Raw genomic sequence first — 15,393 nt, 5'->3', positions numbered from 1 at the left:
GTAACTCTCATGTGCCTGACCAGCATGACCACAATCTACCAGCCATACTTCAGACACCACATTCAGATGTTAGTGTCAGCAGATGATACACATCTCCTTGGCTGCAACACAGTGATTTAAACTGCATAAACTGGGAGCTTTTTCTCTGGGTATAGTGAATGCAGAAACTTCAGCTAGTATTCCAGAGCCCTTCTGTTAGGAGCTTGATTTATTCTAAGAACAGCTTGGGATACTCACTGCCCATATACTGGAGGAGCATCAGCTGCAGTAGGAAAAACTGGGCACAAGAGAGCATTCCATCCGGAGCAGAGCTCCACACGGTAGCACTCAGGGCAACAGCGTCCTTGGGGAGGCAGAAGAAGAGAGTTTGCTTTGGTAGAGCTGCCCAGCAGCTGAAACACTGACTGCAAAGAGCAGACCTGTCAGACCTGTGTGGTGGCAGCCGCAGCCTGGGCCACCACCGCCCCACTGGGGCCACAGAGCAGGAGTGAACACAAGCCCAACAACAGCCCAGCCATGCTGACAGAAGGGAGTAGAAGCCCCAGCTCCTCCTGGTGTTTCTACAGACAATCAAAAAAAATGTGTATAAATACTCCCTGGAACTTGGATTTGAACCTAGGCTTTTCCTTTGTCCTGGTGTAAAAATCCCCCATGACATTCACTTATGAGAAAGATTCACTCATGAGAAAGATCCTCAATATTATGTTTCAGTCATGCACTAGATGGGAAGATCCAAGCAGCTCAGCCTAAGGAAAACCTACAACACCCAAAAGTATGCTGTAAAAAACCAGTATCCATGCAGGAGAGAGACAAGAGCTCTGGTGCAGCTTTTAACTCATGTTTGAAGAAAGCAAGTGTGATCCCAGTATCTGTGTTGAGCCCAGGAACTTAAAAGCAGGATGTTCCCTGGCTCCTGAATGGCAGTGGGACTATCTCCAGTTTCTCCTCAAGGTTATTGTACTTTTCAGCATGTGCTGGACCTGTGGCTAAGATCCATTGGGAATTTTCTACCTCAAAATAGATGGAAGAGATTCCAGGCCAGTTTGGGAGTTAACTGATGCCAAGATGCAGATGGCAAAAACCTGATTTCATACATCAGAGTATGGCCGATTTTCTGTACATTAATATTGCTCCAAATCTATGAACCAGCTTTAACCACCAAGTTTATGAAATTCATGCCTGTTTTGTGAGCAGATTCCTAAAAAGTGCCTTTGGCTTTGTTTCTCATCAGCAACTCTCTTTCAGGCAAGGGAACAAATCACCCACTTCCACTCCTAAAAGAGAACTACTGTATTAACACAGGAGCACATGCATTTGGCAAGTGCTTGCTCTGGGAGGATATAGCTCCAGGTGGATTACTGCACATCCCACAGGCGACTTGTGCTGTCACAACCCAAGCCAAATTCACTTAGAGGCAACTAAGACAGCTGCATGGTGGTTGTGAGGCAGACTTTTGGTAGAAATATGAGAAATTATTAACACATATTCCATGGTAGAAAAGGAGAGATGACAATTCGTATCATACCAGGTCCTGCAACTTGCTGCATTGAGGGATTATTGACAAATGCACGATTCATCCTGTACTAAAAATCCTGCATCAAAATACTAGAGTGAAGTACTTGAGACAGTTGGAAGACATGGGGAGGAATTTTGCATGGTTTTCAGAAAAAAAGCAGTTTTTGAGTGTCTTGCTAAATTAAGCAACAAACTCATCAGACAGAAGCACAGGACTGAGAGGCAACACCAGATTTTGGAGTTATGCTGCTAACCCACCTCACTTCTGTCCACTGACCTTCCACATTTCCACTGTCCAGCCCAATGAGCTTGCCAGTTGCTTTGGGCATAGACCATACCCTGTCTGCACTGGTGCAACTTTAGTGGTTCTTTCATCACAATTTTTTAGCAATACTTTTTAGCAATTAAAGCAAAAATCTTGGTAATGTGATCACAGAGATTTCAGACTGAAGAAAACTGGTAAAACCAAGCTGGCGTGTATTAATGTGTTTTGTATGTCCAAGTGGATTTTCAGCTCTTGGGGCTACTGATGCCATGGAGATGTGTTTGGAGATGTTAGTCATGTCCTGACTTAGCTCAGCCCATAACTTCTGCCTTCAGCCACACATTTGCAATGACAACAGACTTAAGACAGCTTCTGAGAAATGCCTTTTATTGTATGACAGCAGTTGTCATGAGAACATCCACAAAAGAAATCATTCCATAGCAATACCAAAATCAAATTATTACAACAAATGGAAGAACCAAACCAAAACAAAACCAGTTAAAATGATGAAAAAGCAGCACACTGTTACAATGTAAAACATACACAGAAAGCCACATCTTCTGCAAAACTGTCATGCTCATCACCATCACAGGAAAGAACTGATTTCAACTCTTTCTTTCCCCCTCCAAAAAAAAAGAAGCAAATTTTGAAGTGAGATATTTCAAAGGGTCAGTTTAACAAAAAAAAAAAAAGCAGCATTTCTTCTGATTCTTTTTGCAATCTTATTTCACAAATGTATTGGGAAGGCTAAAAGAAACCATCAACATTAATTAAGCAACCAGCATTACTGAAGCTGGTCAGAAAGTCCTCCCTCTTCCAAAGGGCAGTACAAATGGTATCACAGAAGATAATGCCCATCTGGCAAATCGTGCAGTTCACTAACAAGAATTTCTGTCCTTAAAACAAGCAAATAAATAAAACATGAAATGGCCTATCCTGGTGAACTGTGGCTTTGGAAATGCCAACATACTCTGTTGGCTCACAGTGGTCTTTTGAGAAGGAGTGGAGCAAAGACATACCAAAATAGATGCATGAAAAGCAATTCTCAAGATCAGAAGTAGAGGTTGTTCCTAGATTTTTACACCTAAGAAACAACAGTTCTGTAACTGATGATTTTCAGTATTACTGTATAAAATTATATTTTTTAGAAATAAGACTCTGGAATACTTTAAGGCACCTCATAGCAAAGAAATATTTTAAAGGCTTGAATAGAGACAGTTCTTCTTCCAACATCCCCAGGTAAAGTATGCAACTTAGAGTAACCTAATTTGCTATTTCCAAAAAAAGCGCATTTTTCAAAATGGAAGTTCAAAACTATTTAAATTTTTCTTTATAAGGAAACATAAAACACCTAGTTGGAAAAATAATGCATTCATTTAACAGACCAAGACTTTCACTGCATGAAGGCCTTTTTCTTCCCCTGATTTGAGTTCTGCCATTCAGGCACACTGCACCTTTTTTTACCCAACTAAAATGAAATGGTCTTAATCAGTCAGTCTTAATCAACACCTGAACAAAACAGCTTTCAACAATACCAGCAAAACCAGTTTCCTGAATAAAATATTTTTGTTGCTTTAAACCAAAAACATGATGCAATGCCAATGACAGACATGAACGGCTTGCTATCAGTTGTCCTACTCAGCAATTTATGGGTTTCAAGTGTAATTTTGCAAAAAATTGGTTTTGTCTTATATTGATATTTGATACCTACAGCAAGTAGTGTCCTGCCAAAACATGTGAAGAAGCGGAATCAGCGTTTTCAGAGATACCTAACATTTTTGTGCACATTCGAAAAGCTACAGGATCAAATTAATTCTAGCTTATAGACTGATAGCTAGATCTGTCAGGGTCTCATACCAGTGAGTCTGCAGCAGTGAGCGTTTTGGAGTTCTGCTCTGAAATATAACTTACCATAGATTCATTTCAGAGCTGAAATGAACTAAAACTGTAATTATACCCTTGGTTTACGCGTGCAGATATCCCTGGGTCTGATAAAAAAATATAAACTCAAGGTATATGTGGCCAGGAGAACTTACTATTCTCTTAGAGTATTTAAAAGTCTCAGTATTACACATTGAACTTCCTCTTCTATAAGAACTATCTGTTTTAGAAATAATGAGAATTCCATATTGTAGAACACAGACTCTGAATATATTCACACTGCTCAAAAAAAGAAGAAAAACAAAGGAGCTCAAACTCCCAACTCAATGAAGTACACTGCCTTACTGGTCAGCTCACCATAGCTGTGTTTTGCACCAGGTCTTTCCATGGCAAAGTTTGAGCATAGTTTGGATATGGATCCATGGATCCTTGTCAAAAAGGCAGTTGTGCACAAGGCCATGAGGCTGAAGTTTCTTTATGCTACGCAGTCCCCCAGCATTATCTAACATGACTTTACACATTTAAACTTTACATCTTTACATACTTGTGCAGTGCAGCCACTACTCTCCCTCAGCTGCAGAACAGCCCTATCCTTATTTCAGACAACTTTAATGGAAAAGAAAACAGCCACAGAACACACCGGATGATAACTGTGCGCTAGGACGCTATGTCAATGGACTGCAGCAGCTCAGAGAAAGGCCAAACAATACAAAAAGTGGATGTGGCTGGTGAGTTCTCAGAAGAATCTGCCATAAGCACTGTTTACATGAGCACATCTATGCCACGTGGTTTGGTGGCTGGTAGCTGCCCTTGGCTGGCTGGTATTTTATCATCAGATGTAGCACAAGCCTCCTGCTTCAGATCACTGTGTGATGTTCAGTTCCACTGATCTCAGTGGAACTTGTTACAGTGTGAGGTGCTTTACACTGCAGGAGAAGTGTTAGGACTTGACAAAAAAAGGCTAGGGGCAAAAGCATCTAATTTTGTAACTCCCCCCTAATGATTTCTAACCATGTAAGAGGATGTTACCAGCAAGCCTGATGTTTGTTCCACAAGCTCCAAAAGCCCCTGTCCGTCAGAAAGCTGGCTGGTGGCACTGCAGACACAGTCTCCTCTCTCCTGGGATCTCACAGCAGCACAGCAGGCCCCAGTGCAGGGAGGATGCTGCAACAGGGGAATAAGGATTCTGCCTCTCACCATTGGGCTAGATCCAAGCAGGAAAATGTCCAAGATGAGTGGCTGTGCTGAGGCACAGGCTTTGGCCTCAATTTATTTTTCAGTAAGATGTAACTTTGTATCTGACTAAATTATATTCTGGTAGAACTGCTTGAAATGAGAAACATTCGTGTTTGCCTTACTTTTAGACCACTGGATGAACATTGGGTAAATAACACTTGTTTGGCATTACAAAGGTAATAGCAAGCATCTTCAGTATTTTTGAAGAGCACAATATTTTTCATGTCCTGAAGAAATGTGTAGCCTTTTAGTCTCTCCTGTGCCCTTTAAACAGCAAGATGAATAGATGTATTTTCTACTGGACCTCAAAGAATAGCTCACTAAATTTGAAAAAATCTGAAGCAGCACAGCACTTGATTTATTTTTTAAACATGGGAATAGTGCCTTTGTGTTAAAGTGCTTTGCTGAATCAGGGCATAACTTATGAATATTGAACCCCTCTCTCACTGCATTCCTCTCTATCAGCAACAGCCATTCGAAACTACAGCTTGTATTTTGCTACTTATTCTGGCAGGATGGTAACTTCAAACAGCTGAAGTTCAACAGAACTCCTGATGCAGAAGTTTAAACATACTAAAGTTACATATTTTTAACATATATCTAATGAATTTGTTGTGTACCCTGCAGTTACGGCTTTGGCTTGAAGGCACAAATATTAAGGCACAATAAATGCAAATAATGTATACATTTCAATGTGTTGTGTTGAAGATAACTTTGTACTACACAGTATTTAGGTATAATGACATGTCATTCAAACATTTCCTCAAGTTATTTTTAATACCTTTTTTTCTTTGATAACCTGGGTAAAAAGAGGAATGTATGTTAAATTATTTAAATATTTCTTCAGTGCAAATGTGGTAATTTTCTTCTGAAGTACAGAAGATTGAGATTGATTTTTCAGCATTTGGATTTTAGCAAAATAAAACTAATATATACATTCATCTTGAACAGCATTATTTGAATGGTTTATAAAAAAAAAAAACCAAAAAACCAAAAAAAAAAACCACCAAAAAAACATATAGTACTTTTCTATCAAAAAGAAAAAGTTTTGGCTTATTCAAGTTGTTTTCCTACCAGCCTGCATAGGTACTTGTGACAGGCAGAAAGACAGTTGTTCTAGACAAGTAAGTTGCTCACTACCAAATCTGCTGTTCAGACAGAGCTGTCATGCTAAAGTGACATTGAAAAAAATTTGGTTTTGCTTGCTCTCAAAACATTTCTAAAGAAAAAAAAAAAACAGACACATTCCAATTATTTTACTAAGCTCCAAATAGGCACACTTGTTAGGTGTCCTGCACCTGTTTAAATAAAAGAGATCTCTACCACATAACTTTCAAATAAAACCTCAATCTAATTTCCTTAGAAATACAAACATAATTAGTTGGAAAGAAAAACATATTGCACCGAAATGAAAGAAAGAGGGATAGTAAAAATTTTCTTCTCAATATTAAATAGGAAGGATGTCCAGTGCAAAGAATCGCCCTCCTTCCTTTTCCTCTCTCGTTGACACTTGCAAACACTGTTGCTGAGTTTAGATGATCTCAGGTTTACATTCTACAGAGAACAGTTAAGACAATGAGGAATCACAGTGCAGTTTCAGTTACGCATAATCCTGAGGAAGGATCCAAGGAGGAGTCTGTGGCAAGCTGACCGTTCTGAATAACTTCTGGGTAATTCTTATTGAAGTATACCTAGGAAAAATATTAGATTCTGTAAGTAAATATGCACCAAAGTCCATTTAGCTTCAAACAATATTTTTGGAGATAAATATAGTAGAGATAAATGCATATCCTTAAGGAATCCCAACGGGAACTTCAGGTTAGTGGCATTCAGTATGTTACTGAAAAATTAGTAAAATTACTATATGAACTTACATTCAAACAAAATGTGAGAAAAATTCCACACAACCTGTCAATCCCCTCAAATTTTGTTAATTCAGATGAATAGATATGTTTTATCGCTTTACATTAAACTGATAAGTAAAATCATTTTACTAGCTCAAAACATGGAGATAAATTAAAAACAGGATGACAAAGAAGCTGTGAAATCTTGCGTCTGCACAAGGGTTTCTCATTTTCACACATAAAATGAACACAATGGATTTGGATGTTAAAATCAGGTTGTAATCCCTATATTTTACAAACTATGATTGACAACCATTGAAACTTCGAAGTATATGTATGAAATATCCCAGCCTTTAATTTGTGCTGCAGAGCAGTTATAGGGCCTATAGAAATGTGATCTCTGGATAGTGAACCACAATAATGAAAGAAGAAGCAAAAGCTTTAACAATGACTCAACCAAGCAACTTCTCTAAAACGTAAGATGATACCAAATAATAGGACAGTTCTTTGCCAGGCCTTTGAGTTCCTGAATTCTACCAATTTCTAGCTCAACTAGAAGAGATACAGGTTTCCTGATAAATGTATAATCAGAACATAAAGGAAATGAAATGCTGTCAAGTTTCACTGTTCCACAATCATCAGTTTTTAGCAGCTGTATCATATCTCTGTTCCTTGACAGATGCGCATAACAAAATGAAATAATGTCAAGACTTGTGTGCTCTTATCTAAAAATGTGTTGGGTGAAAAAGGACTTCAAATGCAATTTTTTTTCAAAGAAGAATGTGAAAAGTTTTGTTTGAGTCTTTAAAAACAGAAAATACACTATCTTTCTGAAGCTGACACATGTCACAAGTTAGGTCTCATAGACAGGCTGCTTTGAGTACAGCCCATGAAACATTTCTGCAATTTATATTTAAGAGTGTTGTCAACAAAGTTCAGTTTATTTGATAATAATGTTCTTTTCATATAAATGAATACACATATAAGACACATGGGATAAAAAAGAAATAGTCGTTCTACAAAAATGTTCCTGTAAGTACCACTGTCATCTTTTGTGCACTCACTAATGCAGAGTATATGCATTTTTACAAGTTTCAAAGAATATTAAAGTCTGATTTGAATCAACAGAAGAATTGGGAGTCCTGTTAAGAGGCATTCCTCAGTAACCAGTCACAATCAGATGCAACAGAGAAAAGTTAATGAGGCTGCTGACTGCACACAGGCTGCAGACGGCAGCCTCTGTATTCCCATTCCATTCCTGGTTTAAAACATAAAACTTTGGCATACTTTTAATGCAGCTTTTGAATGTGATTTTTTTTTAATGGAAAGCTAATAGAAAACCTTGGCACATTACTTGAGATGTGATGAAATGGCAGCTGCTTTTCAACTGTCTCATTGCAATTCTTCCCTTGAGCCCAATCCCTCAAGATATTAAATGCCCAAGTCTTTATACAAGTTTCTTCCACTGCCAACAGAGCTGCAACCTTTTTAAAACTAATCACTGAGGTGAGATAACACCTAGTATTTTAATATTTACACATCTGTCATAGCTTTAAAGTAAAATAAAACAACCCTTATTTTTCCCTCAAAGTACTCAAACCTGACTGACAGAAACTCATCCCTATCCTGATGCCACCAAAGCCTGCAGAACCAAAGCCTCTCTCAACACTGCCAAGAGCAGGGAGAACACACCAACTTCTGCTTATCTGAATAACTAAGCACTTCTATTTTTTTTTCTTTTTTCACTGCTTGATGACTATTTCTCTCTTTCCCATAGGATTTTCTCCTAGCAGCCTCTTGTAAACTGAGCAAAGATAAAAACAGCCTCATGATGTCAAGCATAACTCAGTTGCCATCAGGCTCATGGGCTGTTTAATACAGACTCAGCGGTCTCCAATTTGAGTTGTGCCTGTGTTGTTTTCTTTGACATTTGCACAAAAAACGGGGATACCGAGTTACCAAGTTAGTCATACAATAGCAACTGGATCTATTTGGAAGCCTGAGCTAGGGTTCCAGCAATAGCTCAGTCTTGCAACGCTTCTCTAAGAGGCTCATGAGATTTTTTAAAAATTACGTTTCATAAATATGTCCAAGTTAGTCTCCCCAATTTAAGATGTGTAGGACCTCTTAATTTGCACTTAAAGGATATATGCAGAATCAATTCTTTTCCAGAAAATGCATTGAAAGTTTCAGCTTACTGAAAGATCTTGGGTACAAGTTCGTATTGTACAGGTCCGAACTGAAATAAACCAAGATTCGGGTCCAAAATGCAATAAATCAAATAATCACTGCCAAAGCATAGCCACATTCCAAACCATTTTACTTAGCAACCCACTGTAATGCTTTTTGAAAAGTACGTATGTATGTCATATTACCATTTCTTTTTATGTGCAGCATGCTGTTTTCCAAAAACAGAAAGAAAGCTGTTCTTCATAAAAACAGTTCTTAGTAACCACAGTAGGAATGTGGGAAACCAACAGCAATACATGCAACAGACTCAGTAGTGTAAAAAGAAAAGTCATTGGAATCAGCTCTTCTGACTAAGCGACTTCTCTGAAAGTATGCATGAAGCACAAGGGACAGCAACAACAAAACCCCTGAATCGTCCAAGTCCTTCAAACAGAAAGAACTATAACTCTGCTTCTGGGTAGCTGCTGACTGAAGATGCAGTCTCTTGATTCCCATATTTTTGGTCCAAGTGTGGATAAGCACCATGCTTTGCATTCTTGGCAGATGCTAAAGCTTGTATCTGCCTTCTAGCCTGGGAGTTAGCAAACTTTTTTCATCAAACCACATTTCAGCAGAGACTGGTTCCTGGATCTCTTCCCTTCCTGTACAAAATCACATAACATTGATGTGGTAACTGCAGATGACTATATGGGCAAGTAACATCAGGCAATTATTTTTATACATTTTGAATCATCTTTGAATGAAATTGTGCAATTGGGGAGGGCTCCAGGGAAGGAAGGAATGACAGCATGACAGCTAAATTTCTACAGATGACAGCTGGACAGCCTCACCTCTTGCCTCTTCAAGGAGCAAGCCTTAGGAAGCTGGCCTTCACTTCACCGACAAACAATGGTTACATGAATTTGAATCTACCCTTTTAAATATCATTTATTTAACCTCCAGATTGTCATGCACATACCACAGAAAACATGGCTAACCCATTCCCTTGTAATAAGAAAATAAATGAAGCTACACTGCAGCAATGGAAGAGGACAGCAGAACTCGTAATACAGCTTAGTTCAAGACAAAACTGTTTCCTCAGTTCTGCAACTTGTGCCACACAAGAATTTATAGTGTATGCTCTTAGCTACAGTGCTTTACTTGAAAAGCTCTTTAAAAAATAAAATCTGAGAATATGAACAGACACAGAAATCTCTCCCCTAATCTTCAGAAAGTCCAGTAAAACAGCGTCCAGACACGAGCACACAGCCTCCATGATAGCACAACTTCTAATTTTTTTCCAACTTGCTGGAAATGCATCTAATCTTTTACTGGAAAACAGTCAAGCACCTGTCATTTTGTTTCCTTTATTTGTGTGCTGTTCCCTGTCTACTGGTCTTTTGTTTCCCCAGGTAACAGTTTAGACTTTGTGTTCCTCTAGCTCTGCTCCACACATCCAGCAATGTGAGGAAAGGAAAGCATAAAGGCTGAAGAGCTTTGCCTATTGCCTGTAAAAGGCTCTCTTAGGTTGTTACCCACTTAATACCAGGGCCTTACTTGCATACTGAAAGCACAAGTTACATGAATTTCCAAGCAAGCTGCTGAAAAACTGAGCACTGCCAGTCTCAGCTGAAGCAATGCTGAAACTTCATCGGTACTGAGAGAATTAAAATCTTCCTCTGGACATCCTGTGGGGTAAATTATCAAGAAAAAAGAAAGCAAGCCAAAGCTAGTCAAAGAGATCCTTAATCACAGGTCATTCGTTTTTATCTTCTTATCTCTGCTTCAGCTTTCTATCTGAGAAGTGGAGCTGATATAGCCTCACCTCACAGGCATATTATGAAAACTAATCCATTGATGTCTCTTAAAACACTTTGATTGCCAGAGGAATGCCCACAATTACATTAATAATTCTGTACTCAGAGTAGGATTTGAATAGTTCACAGTAAATCAGGCACAGAGCCTTGCAGGGAACAAGGAGGTGACAAAACATTCAACTACTGTTTCTTAGCTGAGCCCTGCTCATCTTTGGCGCAGAACAGAGAGCCAGGGTACAAGAACAAAGTATGGGAATGCACAACAGAAGGAATGTGAAAAAACCATCAGGGAGCATATCATGGTCAAAGGCACTGAGCCCCAACTAAAATCGAATGGACTTTTTAAAAAATATAGGCGTAACAGATAAATGTTTGATTCTGCATCCCTAACGTGTTTTTTACAGGAAGTTAAGATCAATGCCCAGCTCAAGTGAGTATGTCCTATAAAATTTACACTTAGTGTTTTGTGTACACACAAAAGGATGCACAAAATCCAGTCTTTCAACTTGGGGTATATAAATGCATGTATCATTTGGAAGTCTGTGTATATCCCACTGAAAATTATGGCTTTGCCTTGCAAAACTGACAGATCCTTTAGTGGAAGGCTTACTGCAACACTGAATATGCTAACTTGAGATAAACAAACTGCACAGACAAACTTAATTATCTCTTCTTCTAAAATTACCCGTTTTGCTGTTTCCATCAGAGAAGCTGCTTCAGTCTTGCCCACTTGTTGCACCATTTTGTAAAACAAGCTGTCTTGTTCTTGCAGCAAAATGTAAGGCTCACCATATTCTTTCAGTCTTCCCGCATCTAAAACCTGTTAAATCAGCAGAAACCAATGTATTAACATAAGAAAATTAAAAACTAAAAAAACCTTAAAGTTAGAGACTAGAACCCAAATGTAGGCGACTACAGGCAAGAGGGAAATGTATGCATTTTTAGCACTAAGATGAATTCTGGACCCTGAAAATGAATTCTGTCCTCTTCAAACTAGTATAGCACTTTCTCAGTTTACAGACCTGTTGTACAATTTTAGAGTGCCCTACAGCCATTCTACCTATAGGAATCCAACATGAAGTTATGCAGAATATGGAAATACAATGTTTGTGCAGCCAACAAAGCAGATTATAAGACTCATTGTGTAAGAAGGAAACAAAGAGGTCCAAAATGGGCTCTGAAGTAAACAGCTGTGGGTGAAAACCACTCAATAACCACCAAGACAGTTCAGGGAGAATAAGTAGGTCTTTTGAATTAGAGGTGAAGATGTAATTAAAGAAAATGAAGGTGTTGCTGAAAAGATAAACAATTTCTTGCATTAGGTTTTGCCAACTACGTATTTAAACCTGACCCTATTCTTTCCACATAAAGAAAAGATCAGATGCCACTGTGGACACAGGTACCCAAAAAGAGAGGAAGGGAGAAAGAAAGAACGACAGAGAAACTTAATCATTAAGTCAATAATTCTCAGAGAATATACACAGTCAAAAATATAGAAAAAAATTAAGAATAAGCTGATTGACCCTCTAAGAAACTGTTCTCAGACTAGTGACTTAATTTAAGGACTACATGGCAGCAAACATTGAACTTACATTTTTAAAAGCCTTAACAGGATTAATTCAAGGAAATTTTAGACTAGCATATATATTTTGATATAAGACACCAAATTAATTGAAACAGTTGTTAAAATGAAAGAAGACACACAGATCACAGGTAGAATTCATTTTCCACAGTTTTAGCAATCACAAATCTGATACAACTTTTAATGCATCAGAAGAAAACTAAAGGAAAAATGATTTATATGGATTTCCAGAAAGATATCTGGTGTAACCAAATAACCATTCTACAAAGAACAAAGCTTTTCAAAAACCTGGACAGAAAATATGAGACTTGAAATAAACAGTGCAGCTTTCTTTGTAGAAAGCTGAACAGGTAGGAACTGCTGGGAACTCTATTGTTCTGGCATAGGTGGTAGCTACTTATGTTAGCCATCAGAAAAAGGAGGTGTCAGAGAAGTGACAAACCTGCAAATGACGCAAAAATGTGAAGGTAAGTCTAGACCACAGGTACAGGTATTACACCTAACTAATCTAAGAAAATGAGAAACGCAATAGCAGGGAAAAGCCAATATTGACAAATGCAATGCACTCAAATACTTAACTGGCTTATAAATTAATGGTATTGACTCAAGAAAAAGATTTGGGGTTTAGTCTACAAGTTCAGTACTTTACGCCATCAGTAGGAGTAATGGTGTTTAAAAAAAAAAAGAAAAGAATTTATGTGAGAAAACAATTCAGAAAATAATTTTGTTCTTATATAAATAAAAAACTGAATACACAGGCGTGCTATTGACAAAGATACTGCCACAACAAAAAGACTTCAAGGAAGGACTCATAACTCAAGTCATAATTGTGGTCTACATACTTGTGAGAAAAAAAGAAATCTAAAAAAACAGAGCTCTTGATTTCAGGAAAGAAATGAATAAAAGGTATTGTGAGGACAACCTCCAAAGAAACAAAAATAGTGTGCAAACTTCTCTTTGAAAGAAGAACCTCCAACGAGCTTGGAGATAAATTCAGAGTCCTGTGAGAGACTTTCTAATGTGTCCTTTGCCTGTGCAGCTCCATAAAACTAAACATCCTGATGGCCAAGGGCCTGGCAGATCTTCAAGCAGCCTGGACCTCAGTAAATGACAAACCCACAGGGAAGGGGCACAGCTGAGCTGATCCCTTTGCCTGCCTGTGAAAATACTGCACTGCCAAGATCACAGTCAACTTTTTTGACACCAGAGACTCAGCACCAGGGAAAAGAGACCCACACCTTCCCTTCCAGTTCAATTAAGAACATGGCATTTGAATGGAAAATAACTCAGAAAAAAAACCAGCAGCATAATTACATCTAATTTTATGAACTGTATGCACAGAAACCTACAAGAGGATATTGATATTTTCAAAAGCTTCTAACTTAGAGAACCCAGCCTATACTATGAATTTCCTTTGCAAGTGGTTTCCAGTATTGTTTGGAATTGCAGCTGAAGAAAGTGCTCACAGAAATATCTTAAATATTAGTAATATTGCACAGCAGAACATACAGTAATTTAATAGAGTCAGTATTTCATGAAGTATACTTGCACACATCCTGACTTTTCAGTGTACTTAGTCCTATCCCATTTACTCTGAATAATTAATGATTAATTTTTATCACAATATTTTTAAAGCCACTATATGTCACAGTTAAGGACAGCTTCCTTGAAAATGCAATAAATTATCGTATACAATTCAACACTTAAATCAGGGTGCCACAGCATAGGCTCTATTGCCTTTAAGTAAAGCTTTTCTCAGCATAGAACTAGATTATGCAAACTCTCCTTAAGAAAGGAAATAAAAAGCATCTTCATTAAATGTGTCTCTTACTAGTAAAGAACTGCATTAGACAAGTAGATGGTTTAAAAAAATTATATTACTGCAGTATCGCAATTTTAAGATTCATTTCGTGAATATCTGAAACAACCACAAACGTAGACAATCTTTCCCCTCCAGAGAACCTGGGGGAAGGGAAAAAATTATTCTCCCTTGGCAAGGTCTAAATAGTCAAGTCCGGAAGATGAACAGATAGAGTGCGCAATTTCTGTCTGGAGAAACTCCATCCACATTTTAAACAAATCATTAACAAATCATCAATTCATAGCCTTTCTTCGGGAATAAAATCCAAACTTGTGTTATTAAGATGGACAGAGCAGCCATAGAAAAACAAGCTGTGTTATGTTTAAAAAAAGTCTGAAATGAAAAATGAAGAATGAAACCGAACAGATGATATCATTTCTACAACCCAGGAACACTATAAAAACCCTGTTCACCAAGGAAAACCACTTTCTACTAACTGCTGTCATCTATGAGACAATGGAGAAAATGTAAGCTGGTTTACTTGGTAGTTATATGTTTATATATCTATATATTTATTAAAAAGTGCTTAGACAAAGAGATAGGTACTCTTCTTTGAAGAAATGTGTGCTGATAAGATTTACATAAATAAATAGGTACTTTGGCTAAGGCTTTGCATACTCTTACTCACTGACTCCAAGCCAAATTAAAATCATTAGGACTTCAAAAAGCCAGCTAATCATTCAGGAAAGGTGGATTCTGGTGTTTACCAGCCACATATTTTCTGATCAACTTGCAAGGCTTATCACTGCACAATACAAGAGAATCGAACCCAGATGCATTCTAAGGCAGTTGTACCAGTGGAACTTGATACAGAAGAGCCAGAGAAGCTTGTAGCTGGCGAAATCAGATGGGCAGGCAGATTGTGGAGGACACACACAGGAGCACTTGACTCTGAATCAGACTTGAATTTCATCACAGGCCTCAGTGCAGATTTTGAGAGAGGGGTTTTGTGCAAACCACTCAACTTTTCAGCTCCTTGCTCTGACTCTTTGTAAAATACACGAAATAAAGACTTGATCATTCTATGGGAGCTAACTGCCTGTGCAATACTGAAGACAGCCCAGAGTGAAATAAAACAAACACAAAAGAGTTCTATAAATCCAAAGTGGTCATATGTAAACCAGGGCCAGATTCTCCACCCTCTTGCACTGGCAGTTTCTTTTACCTCGCCTGCACTGTTCTTGCCTTTGTAGTACCACCTTTATGACTTCAACAGAATTTTC

General features: G+C 38.1%; 1 protein-coding gene across 2 annotated transcripts in view; it reads right to left on the bottom strand.

Annotated features, from left to right (window-relative positions):
- Nucleotides 1–2,158: 2,158 nt before the first annotated feature.
- Nucleotides 2,159–15,393, bottom strand: part of ABCC4 (ATP binding cassette subfamily C member 4 (PEL blood group)) — a 141,204-nt gene continuing 127,969 nt past the window's right edge. For both annotated transcript variants that reach the window (XM_083854651.1, XM_083854649.1), the window contains 2 exons: nt 11,413–11,547; nt 2,159–6,588 (listed from right to left, as the gene is read on the bottom strand). In XM_083854651.1, coding sequence (XP_083710777.1) covers nt 6,481–6,588; nt 11,413–11,547 — 243 coding nt within the window. In that variant the 3' untranslated portion in view covers nt 2,159–6,480. The remainder of the gene's footprint in view (nt 6,589–11,412; nt 11,548–15,393) is intronic.

Source organism: Zosterops lateralis (assembly GCF_965231275.1).
Source record: "Zosterops lateralis genome assembly, chromosome: 2".
NCBI lineage: Eukaryota > Metazoa > Chordata > Aves > Passeriformes > Zosteropidae > Zosterops > Zosterops lateralis.
Note: the sequence above shows the minus strand (reverse complement) of the source record. Positions and strands in the feature narration are given on the sequence as shown.